The sequence below is a fragment of the Anopheles coustani genome, chromosome 3 (genome assembly GCF_943734705.1).
Source record: "Anopheles coustani chromosome 3, idAnoCousDA_361_x.2, whole genome shotgun sequence".
Classification (NCBI taxonomy): Eukaryota; Metazoa; Arthropoda; class Insecta; order Diptera; family Culicidae; genus Anopheles; species Anopheles coustani.
This window is the reverse complement of record NC_071288.1, coordinates 25,125,248-25,145,702: the sequence shown is the minus strand read 5'-3', so window position 1 is coordinate 25,145,702 and position 20,455 is coordinate 25,125,248. Positions and strand designations below refer to the sequence as shown.

At 45.2% G+C, this 20,455-nt stretch overlaps 1 protein-coding gene across 1 annotated transcript in view; it reads right to left on the bottom strand.

The window, feature by feature from the left end:
• The window catches only part of LOC131258481 (protein couch potato-like), a 70,553-nt gene that overhangs the window by 2,287 nt on the left and 47,811 nt on the right, over positions 1–20,455 (bottom strand). Inside the window, exons 2-3 of the mRNA XM_058259810.1 lie at positions 2,209–2,340; positions 2,043–2,105 (exon numbers count right to left, since the gene is read on the bottom strand). Coding sequence (XP_058115793.1) covers positions 2,043–2,105; positions 2,209–2,340 — 195 coding nt within the window. The remainder of the gene's footprint in view (positions 1–2,042; positions 2,106–2,208; positions 2,341–20,455) is intronic.

The following is a 20,455-nucleotide window of genomic DNA, read 5'->3' as shown; positions in this document are numbered from 1 at the left end:
CAGTTTGATAAAGAAAATCCTCCATTTCACAAAGTGAGACAAAGGGGATAATTTTAAGGAAGCATTCGATCTGCCACCACCTAATGATGGTGGAATGAAATATAAAAGTTGAGCAAGGTATATTGAGTGGTACGATACAATTGAAAATCTAGAAAAAGTACGCTGGGGTGTACAAAACGGTGGGCTGAGTTCTAGTTGCCGCTAGTGAGAAAGTTCCTGGATAAGTTGTATAAGTAGAAGGGTGTGGGTGGCCGAGCGCAGGTACACGAGCGGTTCAGAAGGTGGGCATGTTTTGGGAGGTGTGTAAGTAAGTGGCTTGCAAGTGGAATTTAATTTTAAACGAACCGTTCCATCGAGGGGGTTATCGACAGAAAATAAATAAAATCTGATAAAACAAAGAAAGAATAAGTTCGGCAAGTGTTGTTCACACAGCGTTCGGTTGTTCATTGATTGATTTCAGGCAGCCGAGTTTGGCCCCAGACGGAAGATGGGGCCGGGGAAAATCCTGCTTGATACTTGCAGCATTAGGAAAAAAGGAGATCAAAGATCGGCAATCGGCAACGGACGGATAAAAACCTCCTCGCACAAGTGGTCTCGTCTCGTTCGAGAGCTTAATCAGATTAAATCAAGTCACAGATCGACTTCGGCGAAAAAGCACTCATCCCACCCACCCGGGGCTGGGCGCGTGTCGCCGAGGACGCAACAGGATGGGCCGGTTTTACTTGCCTGCCGTCGTGGGGCAGCATTCCAAAAGGAAGGACGACGACTCACGCCGGCAAGCGGAGGAAGCCGTATGCCGCACGAACCGTGTACGTACTCCGATCCGGTTTAAGCCCCGGGGCGGAAAATGGCGCCGAAGATAACTCCCCAGCCACCCCCCGAGGAGTGTGTTGAAAAAGCAAAGTTCAAACAAGGCCACCGGGCGCTTTGAAGAAAAGGTCAATAATACCCGACTAAGTGTCAGCCGATTAAGTGGAGGGCTACAAGTGTTTAAGGATGCTTATGTATGTATGTGTAAGTGTGTGAGTGTGTGTGTGTTTGTGGCATGTCTTTGTAGAGTGGGTAAGATGGAGTGAGTAACGTGTGACAAGTTGTGAGGAAAGGTTTTCTTCAAGTCGCTTGAGAGCAGTGACGTTTGATGTCAGGAGCCTTTGCAGCTGAACTGTGGGCGTGTGCTGTGATGTGGCTTTCACTTTTCTAGCAAGTATACTATTGTGAGTGTTAGTTGAAAAAGTAAAAAAACTGTTAGTAAAGTGTTTGTTGGTAAGAAAAATGGTAGTGTTCTTAAGACATTTATCACCCAGCACGTGGTGTAGGAGAAGGATAATACAGAAATTGATCCATCGGAATATGTGATCGCTAAACCTTTTCAAACATAGTATTACGCTCCTATGCGGAAGGTGAAAACAATTGCAAACAACGGTGAAGAAAAGTTGTCAAAGTTGAAAAGTTGTCAAAACGACATTACGCAAGGGAGTTGTGTGAAGGTAACACAATTCACGTACCACTAAATACCTCACTGCGTGAGTGTTTTTAAGAGTGTTTTATGTGTCTGTGTGGGGCAGTGTTGTGATTTTCTTCCGAGGTGAGGAGGCGTGTGTATTTTCATTTTTTTTACTTGATCATCTATCGACTGGACAGTCGGGAAACATGAGAAAATCTCAACTCGAAACACCCATCCCTAGCTATGTGACCAACACGGAACAAATAAAAGCGGGTTAAGGAGTAACACGAAAATCAGAGTTGAAAAAAGTTTTTGGGGGTGAAAAAAATCGCGCATGTAAGTGGTGTTGGTTGGTGAAAGGGCTGGTCGGGCCAACGGCCAAACGCGTGATTGCGGGAGATAATTCAGACGGAGGAGGAAGGGGGAGAGAAAACAAGGCGAAAAACATTAGCCTAGCGGGTGGAAAGTTTGGGCGTGGAACGCTTTTGGTCCGGTTTTTTTTTTTGGTTTCGTTTTGTTGTTCGGTAAGGTGAGGTTAGAAAAGAGTTAGTCTTTCGACGCGAAGGGGTGGGTGCATGGGTGTACGGCCGGCGGTTACCTGTAGATCCTGCTTGGCGGCCTCCGCTCCGGCGCGGGTGTTGAACGTTACGAATCCGACCGGCTGCAAGGAAAGATAAACGGTTTAGCGTGCCTGCGGTAAAACCACCCCATCGCCAGATGTCTAAAGTCCAACGAGGGCGAGAAAAGCGGGGAACATAGCTTACCGAGGCCGTCTTTCCATTTTTGCTGGTAACCTTCAGCAGCGATCCTTCGTAGCCTTCGTAGGCTCTGAAGAGGAGATAGAGCTCGCGTGGCTTCGCATCCATCGGTAGCCCGCTGACGAACAGCGTGCGAACCTGCGGGAGGGCGAGAAAGCAAGAGAAAAAGAGAGAGAGAATGAGGGTTTTGTTACGAACAATAGAAAAACGAATCAATTTAAAAAAAACCCATCCTTTGCGGATCACAATTTTCCCGTAACTCCGTCAATCGAGGATATCTCAGCCATCATCCTTAGCTTAGGTGCGAGATGTACGACTTTGAAATGTGTTATTTTAAATTATCTTTTCTCCACCTGTAGTTGTAACACATTGTGCGTGTAATCTTCATTCCTTTTTCTTCTTTTGGGAAGGAAAATTTTCGATTGAAGATACGGATTAAGCTTTCGAAACTTCGCGAAAAGAATTAGGGTCCTACTGTTTGAAGGTTTCCCACCTACGAATTGGAATTGCATTACCGCGATAAAGAAAAGGATCCGAAGAGAAAATATAGAAGAGGAATAAAATATAGCTCAAGATTAGTTTCAACTTGACCAGAGCAACATTGAAGGTAAAACATAACATCTAGATGAGAAAGAAAACTCGACTTTTTGTTGTTTGAATTCTCACGTTTCAAATTATAATTTTTTAACATCAAACACGTGAATAGATAACAACGGTACTGATATCCAATGTACACCAACTTTAAGTTTAATTTAAACAAATTAAATGGAAAAGATGAAAAAACCAGCGAACCCCGCTAGCAATCGTTACAATTTCGTTCATTGTTGATCCAGGTAAGATGAACTAATTTTCCAACACGGACAGCAACTTTGGACAGAAAATACACATTTTTACGATAAGGGAAATAGCAAACCGAAAACAAGCAGTAGATTCATCCACAAAAAAACCCAAAAACACAACGACGCATTGTTTCGTGTATTTTGCGATGGAAAACACATTTTGCTGCAAAGTTTGAGCAATCGGAGCTCCGGACGGGGACGGGGCGGCATCGCCTTTCAAGCCAGCCGGAGGTGGGCCGTTTACTTAGCCGAAAAGCAATCATTTTTGTGGCCAAGTTTCGACCGGTGCATGTTGAAAATCTGCACCATTTTCCCGGTACGCGCGGGCTGGGGATTTTCATTGCCGGCGAAAAACGAAACTCATTACGGAAAGAAACAGCTTTCCTTCGGGAGGCGTATCTTCCTGGCCGTTCGGAAGAAAGACTCACCTTTGGCGGGGGAAGGGAAGAGGTAGAGAAAAATTTAATTTTACTTTCAGCGTCTCGGCGCGTCTCCTTTTGGAGGAAAAGTCGTTACAGCACACAGGCGTGCCTGACTTGCTCGCAGTCGAAGACTTTTTCTCTTCCGTCCGGGGCGTTGCCAGTCGTTCGCTGTCTGCGCGTTTTCCCATCTCCTTTTTGTAATCTTTTGTTTTCCTTTGGTAGACTTTGCTTCACCTTTTTTCGAATGCTCCTCATTTGCGCACTGCAGGTCCTTCCGGTCCTTCCTGTGGGCAAGCCACAGCTTCGCATGGGCGGAAGGTGATACCAATTGAGATCCTTATCGTGACAAGTGTTTTCGTGCCTATTAAACGGTTGCTTAGTTTTGAGACAGCCGATTTGTTTGCGATAGAACCGGAGCGTTCCAGACGGTGGGCCGTAGATGGAAAAGCCAAGCGGACGAGGGTTTAAGGTATTTATTGTAGGAATTGTTGAACGAAGATAATTCACTTCCGATAAGGGACGAGGTGTAGTGTTTGTCGCGGAATTAAAGAGCAAATTCGCCAATATCAGTCGACGGTTTGGAATGCAGAAGGAAGTAAATTTATTCAAGCAAGCCGTTTGTTTAGCTCCGGCATTGCTATGGAAACAGACTAAACTATTGAATAATGAACATGACAAAAATTATATCATCCAATAAGCAAGTTATCATGTTGCAAATTCAACAAAGTTACCAACGTGAATGAGAAAAACTTTCCGAACCATGCCGCATGTTCTCAGCGTTAGAGAAAATTGCTGCAACATTGTTGATAGTGGCGAACCGAAGCAAAACGTATCGATTTCAGTCCAATGAATATTAATTCCAGCTACAATGTTGCCCAAGGAGTAGGTGGAGTTTCGTCGAAAGGAAATTTCCAACGGCGGAAACCGGGCGACGAAGCGATTCTGCAGCGGATTATTCATGGAATAAATGATGGACACGACACGGATGGTCGCCGGTCCGGGAGGGGTGCTGACAGATGAGCCCGTGAATATTCAATCGCTTACTTTTAATCATACCATTTCCGTTCCCGATCGGTCCGGTCGTGATTAATCGAAGGAAAACTATTTGGCTCGCTGAAAAGTTTTGCAAATCACCCGAGGGAAATGCGTCGTTTGCAAGATAGTTGCGTGACCCATTGTTGCCACCGGGGTTGGTGGCAATAAACATGATCCTTAGCGTATATTTCAGTAAAGGAGATGCTTGGAGTGAGCAAATGAGCCTGTTGATCGGTGGACTGCTTTTAGAGATGGGTAGAGTGTGTTGCCTTTCCAGTTGGTGACACTGGAGTCAGTTGAAGAGGGTACAGCACTTTCCCGCCAGCTGCGCCGGGCATGGACGAGGGTGTTTCGGACAGTTTTCAAGGGTTCATTAAGAGTCCCCCGTTCGGGCGGCCCGGTTTGGGTATCGGAAAAGGCTCCGTGTTTAATCCTTCACACCTTCTTTAACACCAGTTTGGGGGATGGAAACAATTCCACCGCTGAGACGCCGAGAGAACTAAGTCCATATTTAACGGAAGCTCTCTAGGCTAATATCTACCACCCATACTCAGCAGCAGTTGCCTCGTCATCACTCAAACACTCGCCACCCATTATTCCTCCCTCACGGCTCACACCCTAGCCCTTGGTCCACTGTTATCGTTTCATTTTAAACGAAATTAATTATTAACTACGGTACGAAATGAAACCTTTCCCACATGACGGTCGGGAAATGGCGACCGGTTTCGGGCGAAAAGCCCTCCCTTCGTTCTCGCACTAACGGGCATCGGGTGGGTGATGCACATCACACCCAACCCACCCACGAAAAGGACATGTGTCTGGAGGAACGTGCCGTCCGTGTCCCGGGCTGTCACTTTTCACTTCCCATATTTTCGCCACCCTACGTCCGAACGAGTGCGAGCGTAGGACGTGCTGAGGCTTTTCCAATTAACTTCCATCATTATACCAGTGGGTCCACACCTCCCCTACAGGCCCCGTTGCTGGAAAGCGGGCGTTGGTCAGTGTGGGAAAATTAGACTCAGCTCCGGTGGGCTAGCCGGTGCTCGATACCGTTAAGGGATTGGTGATTAAAATTTTAGCCACAGACACAACATCAGCACACTCCTAGCAACAACCGGTGGAGAGGGACGGTATGTGTGTGTGTGTCTGCTGTGTGGAAATTCGCTCGAGGCTAGCAAATGACGATAGGGTGTATGCCCCCATTTCCCATCGGCAACGCATAGGACGGGGTCCATTTTGCTAGTTTTTAACGATAAGTAGTTTTAAGCCCATGAATAAACGATGAGCATATGTAGGCGCCCGACATGTGAGCTACATTTTCAGGCGCGATTTTCTTCCCGGGTGTGCAGCAAAGTGGTAAGACGGTGGAAAATTGCACGCCTGCAAGTGGCCAAAAGGAGCAGCTGTCCAGGCTCACACTTACCATAAACTGGTTAGTTTTTCCTTTCGTACATAGGTTTATAGCTGGACATCCTAGAAGGTTTATTTGCAGTCGTTGTAAATTTATTTTCTAGAGAAATGGAACCTTCACAAAATAGTGTAAAATATCCAACACAGATAAGATCCTTCAGTAGTAATGAAACCAATATTTTCACCACAAAATAATGGTTTGTAAATAATAAAACCACATGTCAACCCACATCCTAAGAACAACCTCTCAGCCGTTTCTTCACGTTAACAATCATTTGATTTAAGTTTCACCCTTCCCCCCGGAGACTGCGTCCCGAAAAAGGTCCCGGCCGATGGGCCTGCAGCTGGTAACTTTTAATGAGGTTTCTCCGAGCCGATATCAATCATGATAACGCCGATAGCCGCAACTGGGATTTCCCAAGCAAAATGGGGCGTGCGACTTGTGCCGGGAAAAAGTCTACATTGAGTTAGGATTGCTTGCTTCCCAGTTATGGGACTTTGTTGGACCATCAATCTTTATAAAAGAAAACTGGGAAGCATATACATATTTGCAAAACATCAAACCCATGCGGAAGTTTTCCACGGGAGGCGCCCCACGGAAGGCGTGCCGGTTGTGGGTTTATGAATATTAATACACATCCCACCTTCTGTCGCCTTCTGGTCCGGGGGGTGGGCGTTTGGGATCACCATTAGGGGCTAAATTGGATTACCATTAATCTACGCATCGTTGAAGAGGATTAAGAAATTAAACATTCATCTGCGGGTTGGAACAGATTAACGAAATTTCGGCAACGAAATCATCTATTGTTATCGGTTTGATACCATTGTTAAATTAAATCCCCCTTTGGTTCCTGGAGCGTGTGGTAGGTGGTGGGGAGGATGGAAAGCCCCCCTTTGTGTGTATGCTTGTTTCATTAATTATTGAACCCGAGAGAATAAATCTACCAAACGGTTGACAAACTTGGCAAACTTTCCACGACACTCCGCAACCGAATCGAGGTTCCCCCCCCCGGCAGTTCTTTCGACCCTCCTGGCGCCATGTTTAAGTAATGAACTTATCAGTGTCAGAATCAGTGCGAAACAGGCCGAAAAGTTTTCGGCGACACTTGCTTGAAGCGCGGGAAAATCAAACCACTTTTTCGGTCGCGCCAAGGAACGGAAAAGCGGTTCCTGAAAACCCATCTTTCTCGTTCGCTCGCTGCATCTCTCCCGAGCCGCGGGTAACCCGACCGAATGATTAAGTTATTGCTCTTCGGTGGTTTTTCTCACCCTCGGTTTTTTTGTGCCCCTCCTTCTCGGAACGAACTTTTCCCGCTAGCGTTAGGAAGGAGTGGGACGGGAGCCTTCGCTTTTCCACCGTGCGCGTCACATTTTGCCAATATTTGTCACACTAATTAATTTAAATTCCGCGCCACGCCTCGCCGGGAACTAAAATGTTTAATTAAAGTGCGAGGTCGCCACCATGGACGACGCGTGTCCTTTCCTTCCCAGTTTTCCCCTAGTTTGCGATGGAAACGTCTGCTTTTTATGTGTATGTGAATTTCCATCTAAATACATAACTGAAACCGGCACGGAGAAGTGACACGTTCGGAAGCACGATAAGGCAAGTCCTGGTGGAATGGTGGACCCACCCGAAAAGGGAAAAGGAAAGCAGATTTGACGAAAAGTCAAGCAGAAAACCTGAATGGCGATGAAAATCTGCGTACGCTCGAAGTGGAGCAGCTTTTTGCTGTGGCACTCATGTTGGCGAATTTTCCGCCAGAAATAATGTCTGAGTGTTTTGGTGGAAGTCAAGGGGACACATTTCGCCACCACCCCCGGTCCATCCATCCTGTCCGCTCGGAGCGTCACCAATCTTGATGCCGATCGTTCATTACGTCATGATAAAATAATGACAAAACATTTATTATTTCTGTAATCCGAAGTGGATCTTGATACCCACACCAGGCTTTTTTCGTTGCCCTGTTCGCATCTTGTCGATGTTTCCGGTCCCGGGAAAGTCCACGAACGCTTCCCAGACCGATATTCGCTTGCTTCCAATGAACCATCGCAGACAGCAGACAGGGATGGCATCCAATTCGCCACGTAATTTGCGGCCATCGTGGAAACACGGCACTGGGACAACTTTCTTTTACGCATTGACAAATATATTCCGGCGCGTACCATCATCGCGTGAATACGCAATCTTTGTAATCTCTTCCATTCTTGCTGAAGGAGCCGTACTGACACGGAACAATCTTACAAGTCTTTAAAAACTTAGCCCCTCGCCCGGCCTCGTTTTGGGGGAGGGAAAAAGAAGGGCTTGGGGCAGCACGAGAGAACGAGAGAAAAACCCCTCCCGGTGGACGATGAAGTGAATGAATAGCTTCACCGAAGGCTCATTGTTGTCATCCATCTTTTCCGACTCACGCTGTCGGCATTTTTGTGTGAAGGTACCAAATTCGCGTAAAAGTCGCACAACGAACGCACACCCGAAACGGTCGAAGAAAGTTGGCAGATTGGGTGCGTTCCGGCAGCGAGACGATAAATTACGCGCATCGCTCGATTTGAATGGGAGATAATCATTAAAATTTTACCAGCGTGAAATTTTCATCAAACTTTCGTGTTTTCCATTTCGGTAAGGGCTGGAGGAAGAGGGAGAGTAGGCAGGAGAGGGTGGGATGGTGCTGCTGGTGTTGTTGTTCTTGGTTTCAGAATAAAGCGCACCGATGTCGCGGGAAAAGTGGATTTTTCTCCAGCATCGGATTGGAAGAGGATCCACCCAAAAGAAAAGAAGATCGTGGAGACAAAAGCTTACGCGCGAGTAGGTCTACTCTTTATCACTCCACGGGGAAATCGTGCCGAAGAGGTATTGAGGGGGAACAAACATCGATGACTTAATTAATTTGCCCCTGTTATCCATCTTAGGTGGCCAAAGTTGAGCGCCAGTGAGGTGTAACGGGGATTGTGAGTATTTTAAATTTATGTTTCTCCCACAATGACCTACCGTTATCCGTCCGGTATTTTAATTTTCCACGACTGATTGATTGCGTGTACTGAATTAAGAGTGAAAGGTATTTATTTTGTTTAATAATAGAATTTTTCCTTCTGCCCACGGTGACTACCATGTTTAAAGCATTCAAGACAGATCACTTACAGAACGACAGCACAATATAGTTGTTAACGGAAAATCGTTGTAGATGGTATTGTGCAATAACTCAACCTCAGATGGTTTAGAACAGGGATCGGCACACGTTTTTCAAAAAGGGCCAGATGATTAAAGAGAAACCGAAGGCGCGGGCCGGATACTTTAAACGATGCTTCAATGTTTCAAAGTAATACCCTTTGTAATGGAGAGTGGAACTTTCTAAATAGCAAAGTTGCATAAAAAGTGGTAAAAGATAAAATATTTAAAATGTTATCGATAAACATGTAACAGGAACACCTCGTTAAACAATTATCATCTTCATTTTTGGGAAGAAAATAGACCTGACGTCGTGAACAAATCCGATAAAAATTGGGATGGGTTTTTAGTATGAAGCACTTAAATATTCTTACGGGCCGGATAAAATCATTTGGCGGGCCGAATTTGGCCCGCGGGCCGCACTTTGCCAACCCCTGGTTTAGAAAATAGAAAAACTATCACCAGGATTCAATGAACCACATTTTAGAACTAATGAGTCAGAAAAGAGAGCTAGGAAAAAAGTGAACCTGTCAATCATTCGTTCTAATTAGATTCGAGTATTTTATTTCATTTGTGCATTTTCATCCAATTAACGGCATTTATAGTTGAATGAATTTTTGGGTACTTGTTATACCGTTTATACCTTTTATTATTTTTCTGATAAGCATGAAATAAGTTTGCCACTACACTATAATCAAAAAGAATCAAATTGGACTTGTTCCGATTTCAATCACGCAGAGTGACTTTTGCAAAACTGACTTCGTTGAACTAGCGTTGTAAGCACTTAACATTAAATCATTTTAATTTGTGCAATATATAACGCTTCGCGTTGCTCAAATAACAAAGCATTTCTAACGAATATGACGAATATGATATGGATAGTAAAAGTTACATCATTACAATGTTATGCATTAAAAAACGACTTGTTAAACTCATAAACGCCCACCAATCAGAAGAACCGATGGTTCCATTCACATACCAATATAAAGCCATCATGTAGGCCATGAAAAGCGCTGCTTTCGTGCGGCACTGGGCGCCTCCATCCAGCAAAACGTAGCATTTTCCTCCACAACGTTATGTGTTTGCCCAACAATCGTACCACATTTTTGCGTGCTCTTCCGTGGGTTGAGTGGACAATTTATTCCTCTTGTTTTTTTTTTTGCAAATCACCCAAAGGACACCGGTGGGGTTGGTGGGAGTGGGTAGCTTATATTTCACTTTTATATTTTAACGATCCATCCTCCGCATCTGGTGGAACTGCACATCACGCTGATCACTCTCCCACGGTTCGATTGCCAATCGGGAAAGGGTGGGGTGTGGGGGTTGGTAAAAATGTGAAGATAAACAACGACGAGCGAAAGGGTGAACAACTACACGCATCGGCAAACCCCGTGTGCCCGTCCCACGCTAGATAAATATTTATTCAGCCAACTTCGATGGGCACGATTAGACGCAAAGGGGAATACAAGCGGGGACGACGCTTCGGTTGCCAAAAGATCCTAAGCAAACAAGTTCTCCTACGCTACGCTTCCGTACCGCCGCTCGCTCGTAGCCTTTCTTTGCGTCACTTGCGAAACTCCGGCCCATCATCGCTCCATCGAACCCGACGTCCCGGCGTCTGAACGGGACCGGGTTTCGTTGAATTTGTGTACCGGAAGCTCACCTCGTACTGCGGTACGAGCACCCCGTTCCCGCCGGGAAGCACGCGATGGCGTAGACGCTGACAGTCGCAGCCGAAACGAAAACGCTCACGCCCGGAAAAGGAATGTGGTGAATTAATTTCATGACATGAATTCAATCCTGGCCCGTGAACTTCATGCCATCGGAATGCTCGAAAGGATCGGACCCGCGTAAGCTGAGGTGCTGCTGTGCGCCACGATTTTACGATGTGTTTTCAGTTCTGCTCGAGCAATTTCCTAGCCCGCTTTTTTGCCCCCTTTTTCCTTCTACCCCCCACCGTCCAACCCAATCTTGCTAATTGATGCCGAGATTCTTCGGTCGTTTCGAACGCCAAATTAGCCTTCATGTCGCTCGTGTTGGGCAATTCCGGGTGGCACACTTTTCCTCCGTCCACTGCAAACCCATTTGAGGATCGGGAAAGTGTGTACTTGGGTGGTGGAACGGGCGCCCGCGTGTGTGTGTGTTTGGAAATGGGCTGAAAAAGCTAATTGCTGCAGCTTTCGGCGCTGTTAGGAGCTTATGAAATGTATCGGACTGCTTGGCGTTTTGCGTTGGGCCTAGTGGAGCCCTCGTTCGAGCGGGACACAAAAGACGTTGAAATGGGAAAAAGCGAAAAGTAAAATAACAACACTGCGTCCAAACACAACACGACAGCGATGCAAAGCTGCTGCCGGCTGAGAGCGGAGGATAATGTAGCGTAATCAACAACTTAATGAGCGACTAAAACAACTTGTTTCACGAGACGATTCAAGCCGGGTTTGGGCTGTTTCCTTCGTTCAAACGTTAAACTCGTCAATGGAGTCTGGTTTCGGTCGTATGGGGTTTTTTTTAAAGTAGGCATAAAACACACCAGACAGAGGAAGTGAATTATTTGTTTATAATAAACTATAATATGAAATTTTATAGTGCCAAAAAAGATGCATGAAGGAACATGGCCAAGTCGTCCTTTCTGAAGTAAATAATGTGCATTTCGTTTTCGTTAAACATCCATAGCTGTTTATCCAATAATCTCATCCATAAATATCACTGTTACGGTTGATGAATCCTTTTTCACTGCTGGTATGATTATAGACCTTTTTGGTTTGGAATGAGGATATTTAAATTTCGTAAATACATCCATTTCCCAGATAAAATACCACGCTTTTCTTCCCTTATATTTTCCACACCGCTTAAACGCGTGCTTGGTAATATTTGTATGAAATGCCAACGTACATTATGAGAAATTCCATCATCTATCGGCTGAATTTATCATCCTCTTGTGACTGTGGCCTTCGGCTTATGATCCCACCCAGCTTCGACAACAAATGTGGTACACAATTTGCACACCCGAACCTAATGCGTCGACGTGGTTCGTGGTCGCGAACGGTTTCCTCGTCGAAAGGCAACCGTCGTATTGGGCTAAAGCTTCGCCAAGAACGAACCATTTGACATGTCTAAATTTGGGAGCCATTGCTGTTCGAAAACCTTTTACAACCCGTCCCCGAGGGGGGGAGGGAGTGACTGTTCCGAGTGGGTGGTCTGCGTGGATTTCGCTATAACTATTCATTAAAATTTATAGGCTTCCAACGACAATCCTCTCCGCTAGTCACGAACCTCTAGCGCATAGTAAACCCCCACCTGGCCATAATCCTCATTGCGAGGACTTTCGGGTGTGTTTCCAAATCCGGGCCCCGATCCCGGGCTAGCTGGCATTCAAATCAGTCAATCCTCCAGGGGGACCGGGTGGGGGCCGGGTGCTTCCAGTTGGCGTTGTTTGCGTGCCTCGTCGCCTCCCCATCCTCCACCATTGCACGCGTGCGTGATTATTAAATATGGATTTATTGTAATTATACCGAGCCTGCAGCCAGCCCATTGGTTACAACGACGTTATGTGATTTCGTGCGAATTCGTCAGCAGCGCGGGAAGTCCGTTGGGGGAGGATGTAAAAGGTTGCGTAGGTTGGCCAACGGTCACGGGCGGTGCCACGGGAACCGTTATGCGTATGATGATTCGACCTACAATACGTGCCCTTTTGACGACGGCGAAATAATTATTTTGACAACGCATGTCGTCCGATTTTATGCCTGTCAAATGTCCAATTCATCATCATCGTAACGCCGTTTGTGTGGGCAAATTTGGAATATGCTTTGCTTTTGATTACGCTTGGTAAAAGTATTCTTTCTATTGAAATCATATTAAGTAATAAGTAATAAGACTCCGAATAAAAAAGCATTATAAAAGTGGCTTAGCAAGGTTGGGTTCGCAGACCGAAAACAACCGTTCTAGTACCTCGCCTTATTTTACTGCATTTTTTTTGCTCTGGGCAACCATAGAGCTTATCGATAAAAGAATAGAACCGAACGGGAAAGGGAGCGCTAACAAATCCAAATGATCCATCATTACAAAATAGCTGCGACATGTACCCGGAGCAATTTTCCCTCACGAAACAAGCCGTCCACATGCAACACTAAACCCGGGGCACATGAAAAACCATACGCTTAAAGACTGAGCAGAAAAAGCTGCTGCACGAAAGTGAGCGTGTCACACGGAATCGGCTACGCGTGCCCTCCCCCCCCCCCCCCCCGGGGTCCTTTCCCCACGTCGCTACAAACCCCTCTCGTGGAACATACGCGCAAATGGAAGCCGAACGTACAAATTTGCGTGCTGATTATTAAAATATTATAATTAAATCATTCCTCTGCGCCCGGGCAACTACCACTACCGCGTTCTCGACGAGCTATTGACCAACTGACGGACCTTCTCGGACCCGGTCGCACCATTACGGGGACCCGATAAGCCTACGAGCCTACGGTCCTGCCCTGCAAGGAAATCACTATCGAAATCACTATTACGTGTTCCGTGGGGTCGCGGGAAATGATTTATTCATTTATTTAATATACGGCGAAGTTTCCGTCCGATTTTCCAATGCCCAATCCGGGGCCGGCCGAGATTCGGCGCCGAAGGTTGACCGGGTTGTCGGGGAAAAACACGCTTCACAGCCGGTTTGTTTTGGTCAAATCGAATTTTCCATGACTGATTAGGCGGCGCCATGTTTTTCCAGACCGCTTCCAGATGATATTTACACAACTGGAAACCGAAAAAGCATTGGCGAACGAACGCGAACGCGATTTTCTACCAGAGGTTGTTCCTCTTTCCCGGTCGCAATTGGTTCTCCTTCTATTACCCTACATTTTCATTAGGAATAATGAAGTTGTTTTGGGTGTGCTGGGACGTATTATGAATAATTTTGAGCGAGATTAATTACTTCTCTAAGGGCGAAAAGTTCTTCACGGCTTCACTGTTTCGAAGTGGCGTACTTTTCGGGCATTCCATCTCAGACCAGTTAAGCTATATTATTTCAAAAGAAAAACTTTACGCATAGAAAAGAAAACGATAACCTTGCGGAGGACAAAGTTGAAGGCGGCTCATTTTTGTGAGCAGCGGTAAGTTTAAACTCGTGTCGTTCGTGATTCACGATTACTGCAGCCACTAATAATTAAACTCATTACGTTAATGCTCGGCACGAAGCAATAAACGCCCCATTACCGCCACACGTTTTGGTGCCTCATATGATGTTACTTTTCGTTTCGTGCGGAGATAAGAAAAAAACACAACAGGAAGGGAGGAAAACTCTTTCTTATTGCACCACGAGGGAATGGGTGTTTAGGTGTGTCTGTGCATTTATGTCAAGCAGAGCTTTCGGTTGTTGTTTTTTTTCTCAAGAAAATATGAAGCAAACAACAAGGCACACTTTTTGGAAGTAATTTCGATGGATTTTTCCCAACACATGACGCGTGCGAGAAAAAAAGAACGGACCGTCCCACAGATTTACTTCCGTTCGCCGTTGAAAGTTTTCCCACACGTAAGTCTAAGTTTTCGGAGCCATTCTGGGGACTTCGCCTTCGGCCACGTGCCACCAGAGTTTACGCCTCCAAAATGTGTAAGCTCAAAATGCCACACAAAGAGGAAGAAGTTTGTTCGTTCGTTCGTTCGTCCCGAAAGAGCTAAAAATTTATTTCATCCGGCACGGGCCTGGAGTTTGAAAACCGGAGTTGTTGGTCGCTGAATCTTTGCTCCATGTTTACGTCCATACGGCACGATTTCTTTGAAGCGTTTTCACGGCGACGAATCATTTCAACTGGGAAACACATATTTCTAAGGGAAACAAAAAAAAACCAAGGGTACAGAGGTGGGCCGTATTTTGTTTTCTCGAATTCTTTTTTTTTTGTTACAAACACTCGTCATAAAATATGACGGCGGTTTTGCACTTTGGGCACACGTGTGAAGTAACCGTTAGCACCACATATACCGTGGGCTCGTTTACTTGAATTCTCAATGGAGGAAAAACACGGGAAAACTTTCAACGGTGTGCTAACACGCCTTTGCAAAAGGACCAACAGCCTTTTCTTAGAACTCTTCCGTTTCTCACCCTGTGGTAGGATGAAAATCCCGATGAGAGTAACCGTGCGAATGGCTAATTTTGGAACGGCCTGAAAGTTTCTTGTTAATTTTAGCCGTAATTTCAAAAGATGAAGCAGAAACTCGTAAAAAAGAATGGTGTTAGCATTTGGTAAACACATATAGAATTATAATTTTCAATACGCTACAAGTGGATCGTTTTCTTAGCGATAATTATATTGTGCAACTTGGACGTTTGAAGTTCACTTTAAACTGAAAATCAGTCTGCTTTTCAAATATTGCTTTAAACTTATTTTGTATATGTTCAGCGCTCATCCCGTGGAAAAGGTTGAACCTCATACTTGAAGCTAGGGTCTATTTGTGGGCAGAAATAAGACAAACTACATCAATTCGTAGCCCAATCCATCTCATCAAGCTTTCTCTTCGTTGTTTTTAAACGTAACGTTTCTCAGGACACCGCAAAACGTTACAACCATCTTTCGCCTTCGAAATTTGGTGATAAAATGTTTACGGCCAGCGCGTGACTCGTGTGAAAAATGTTCGCCCCGCCAGTCCCTCGGGGATATTATACCAAGTGTGCATTTTCCTTGGAGTGCCCCGACAGTCACACACCAGGCTGACCGTGCTTGTTCGCCGGTTCATGCAACCGCGACCGGAACCGGGACCCACGATGACGGACCACGAATGGCGAATGACGCTGCAGGTGGTGCTAGGAAAAATGTTTTCCATCAACCGGTGTTGAACCGCAGGTTTCCCGGTGGGTGTGGGCATCGCTACACGGTTTGTCGTCGTGTTGTTCGACCGTGTTGTTGATATTAAATTATCAACCACCGTGCGCTACGCTGGAAGGGCAATGGGACGACCAAAGCGACCGTATTTCATCACCACCGAGTAGCGAAAGATGGTACATTTACACGCAACACAGCCACACATCCTGCAACAGTCCCCAAGGAAGTGGGGGGCTCGATTTTTTATAATTAAATTCTGGCGCGGAAAAATTAAATTATTACATTATTTCTCAACGAACTGGCGGGAGCCATCGTCTCGGTGCAGGTTTCCAAAAATTCACTGTTCAAAAAAGAACAATTTCTCGCTTCTGTTGCGGTGTTTTTCTTCACCGTAAAACCGGGAGAGGCGTAAAACAAGTGTAACAAAAACACAAATACCGTACCCAAGGGGGTCCGGGGCGAGCGTATTTGCCCCAGTGCTGGCAAGGGACTAATGAAGAATGATTTATGGCTCGCCGTCTTCAGGATGGCGCGTGTGAGGCTGATGCCTACATATCCTCATCTTTCATCCGTTCGGCTGAAGAAAGCCACCTATAGGCCACCGGAGAGTTCTTCAAGATGATGCGTGAAGATGAAATCGCAGGTAATTTTCATGGGCGTGATTTTTTTAAGTGCCCTGCTTTTACGTTGAGGATGCATACACTTAATGCGATAAGAAACATAAAAAAAAATCTTTTCAAATCGGTGTCACAAGTTCATCATCAAGGACAAAAACAATCAGAAAAGAAAATACCGTAATTGATGTTACGTTTTTCTTGAGCAACAAATTGCGTGACAAAACAGAGAACAATATAAAACCAAACTTGTGCGAACGATGAAACAAAAACAATACTTAAAACGATCAACAAAAGCTTCCGCAATTGCATCGAACGACTGGCCAGTGTCCGTGCTAGCAAAGGGCAGTCGGTACGCTAATAGAAATGCAAATTGCGCTTTAAACCACCCCATCAGCTGTAGCCAAACGTCCATCCGTCTGGCTGTGGATTTATGCACTTGAAGCCACTCGCAAGCCACCCAGGAAGCTGCTGTCAATTCTGTGAAAGCTTTTCGCATTTCCAAAGCAGGCCAAATATCGGCCGTCCGTCGGTCGCAGCAGCCAAAGCCGAGAGCAGCGATAACTAAGGATAACGAATTCAGAAGTTTATCTCTGCTGCTTTCTGTTTTCCATCGTCTGGTTGGGGGTTTTTTTTTTGCAGATTTTCTTTCCTCTCTTTTAGTTTACCCGCCACTTGAGCTGTGTTCGATGTGAAACCAGGCTTGAAACGGCCCTTCTGGTGCAAAAGGGAAAGGTTTAACTGTTTTGCATTTTAATGGTGTTTGTTTGTGGAAGTGATTTGCCTGCGTCCGATTGCGCTGCGGTTGTCCTTCGGGTGTGAGCCCGGGAGCCGGATAAGAAGTGCTTAAGCAGTGACAAAATTAACCGAACTATCAAGGAAGTCCCGATTACATTATTATCAAGCAAAACACGCAATAAACATTGGTTAGCGTGGTTCTGCCTTGGTAGGGGGTGGCATATTCTTGCAGAACTCTTTTCCCGTTTGGATCATGTGTGCATAAAAGTTGGAAATAAATGTACTTCGAATCGTAATCATATTGCTTCCACGTTGGCATTCGATAATAAATGCTGCACTTTGATTGCATTTCTCGAACAAGCAGCGTAATCCTCCGCACGTTTGTTGGGGGTTTGCTACCCAGTATGACATGTGGAAATATTCACGAAACAAATTCTTGACGTTCGGAAATTGTGAAAAATCACACACCTATCGATATTCTTCTCGGGCAGGTATTCACCGGTGCTTCTTATCGATTCCGCACAACAAAACCTCTCAAACAACACTCAGAGCAAAATATTTTGAAGTGAACTATCCTTCTAAGCGGAAAATCCGTTTGAATTTTATCCAGCGTAGCGTTTTCCCGTTTTCTTCCAAGCGTCGGAACGTCTTGGCATCGGAGTAGGAAAATTCAATCTCGCTTATTTATCGCCCACCGCATTTTATTTCCGCCGTTGCACCGAAGCATCAGCCAAATGCAGCCAGTTTGGCGAATGAAGTTTTGAAAGCTTGTGCGGGATGAAATATGGATCTCAGATTGCGACGAGCGCGACGTAGCTAGGAGTTCGTTCGTGGGTAAAAAGAAGCGATGAATAGGAAAAACAACGCAAAGTCTAAAGTGCATTCGTGTTTGGATGTTGTTTTGGTGGTTTGAGTTGTAAGTTTCTGCGATGTGACATAATTTTTCAGGTTGACAAAACTCACAAAACTGCTTGCTACATATCTTTTACTCTTGGTGAAGTATTTTTACTACTTAAATGATTTCATCTGCTCATCATCCCGTACATCACAACAACGCTCGTTTGGCTTACCCGATTCCGTGGAGTGCCAAAATGGTGCTGCGACAACTCCAACCCGCACGATACGATGAGGCTAATGGAGAACCCTGATCCCGAACGTCTGCTTACGATGTCTGGCAGGTAAAAGCAAACATACAAGCAGAAAACCGGTACGGTTTTCCACCACGGTCGCTATCTGTGTGCATGTTCATTACTACGAGTCCTGGAGTACATTTAAGATCCGTAGACATTGGGATAAGAAACCTACGAACCACTTGCTCGTTACCCTAAAACTCCCAGCGTTTCTCGGAAGCCCTGCCCAGGACGAAACAGGTTTCGAGCATGCTCTCTGGTGGCTGAAAATGGTAGCAAGGTAAAATTTACCTTCACCACCTCCGGAAAGTAAACTTCCTTCCAGGTGAATCCCAAAAAGATCCACCCCCAAAGGCACTTCGTCGGCGGGTGGATTTGCTTTGGCACGGTTTCCGTGGAAACTTGCCCCAAAAGTCGGCCCCAAGAAAGGCAGATCGTAAGTGGCAGTTGAAGGAAGACCGAAAGACCCAGCTTCCCACGCTGGGCTGGTCGAGGAATGGGGTAAGTCAATTTTCATATTAGGAAAATTGTTTCGTCAAGGTGAACCAAATGGTAACGCTGCTTCCGGCGAAGCCCCAGGTCGCCTTGGTATGGTTTGGCATGGGTATTTAAATCTCAAAACCTGCCCGAAACTCGGCGCACACAAATGGCACAAAGTAAACGTGCGCCGGAAGGGAGGAGGAGGAGGGAATAGGTACCATTTGTCCCCTTGAACATTCTCCTCCGATGGAGTTGATGCTGCTAAGTAAGGGTTGAGCCCATTAGAGTGGTGACTATTTTAGGGTTTCTTGGCCATAACCGTACTCACGGGGGACTGTAGCAAAAATCTACTATGAGAGGTAGAGAGAGAGAGAGAGAGAGAGAGAGAGAGATGAAGAGACCATCTTCTTCCTCACCCTGAATGACTTCATTCCGTTCCTCAGGATCGGTCAGAGCTACCCCGTATCGCCCCGCTTCGGCCTTCAAAAGTGGAGAGACATTAAATTATCTCTAATCGGTCTCGACGGTTGCTCGAGCCGCAGGGATCTCACATTTCAGACCCCACTGACCTCGGGTCGATGTTGAAAACTGACTACTCCGGTCGGAGGGGTTGGAGTGTGCAATTTCTTCGCGCACGCTTCCATTAGAGAGGTGACGATGATGATGACGATGTGAGCATCACAAGAAAGCACTCAACTGCTGGAAAAACCCTTTCGCACTCACAAACACGGCCAGTTGTGAGGGTAGCTGGCCCCCACACCACAGGGACGTGCGAATGTGGAGAAAACTCTCATAAAACTATCATCTAATTAGTGAACTCTTCGCGGCTGGGAGGAAAGTTCGGAGCACTTTGAAGCTTCTTTTCATTGGAAGGATTTTTTATGGCAGTTTTATAGCAGAAGGGATTTAGTATTTTTTAAAGAAATTTTCACAGGGGACAGCAACGCCAATATGACGAAAATAGATGATAAATGCTTTGGAGCTTGCACAATTGATATATGATATGTAATTTTTATAATATTCTTTTTAATGCGTTCTCGGAAAATCAAGTCATGGTATACTTGCAACATACTTTAAATCACCAACGCATGTTAGCTGTAAGTCCACTCCCGAAACATTGCATACCTGTAAAGAGACCAAGTAAAAGGACAGGTTTAGTATCATGTTAGCATCTTTAACAAAGCGAAAATAAGTAGAATCATTCTTAAATAATACTCTAATTATCGTGCATAAAAGACGAGAGTTTATTGCATGTAATATATCAAGAAATTAATAAAATATTAAGAAATTGTATCATTTTGTACATTATATGTCATTAAAAGCAATGAAAAAGATGGAAGAATCAGGGTTCATCGTCCCATTTACGAAACCTATCATTAGCTACATTATGAGAAGGGAAACATTTTGCAATAGTTTGTAACTATGAAAACTTTATTCAAAAATTGTTTAAATAAAAAAAGAGTACAAAGTCAACGATAGTGTTGTAGAACCATTTACCGGCGTAACAAATGTGTTATCAAATAATCATTGTAGGCAACGGAGCGTCATGGTGGAAGAAAAGTACCATTTCTAGAAAAACAATAAAAGCAGGGCAATGATCAAATTACATGTTCCGC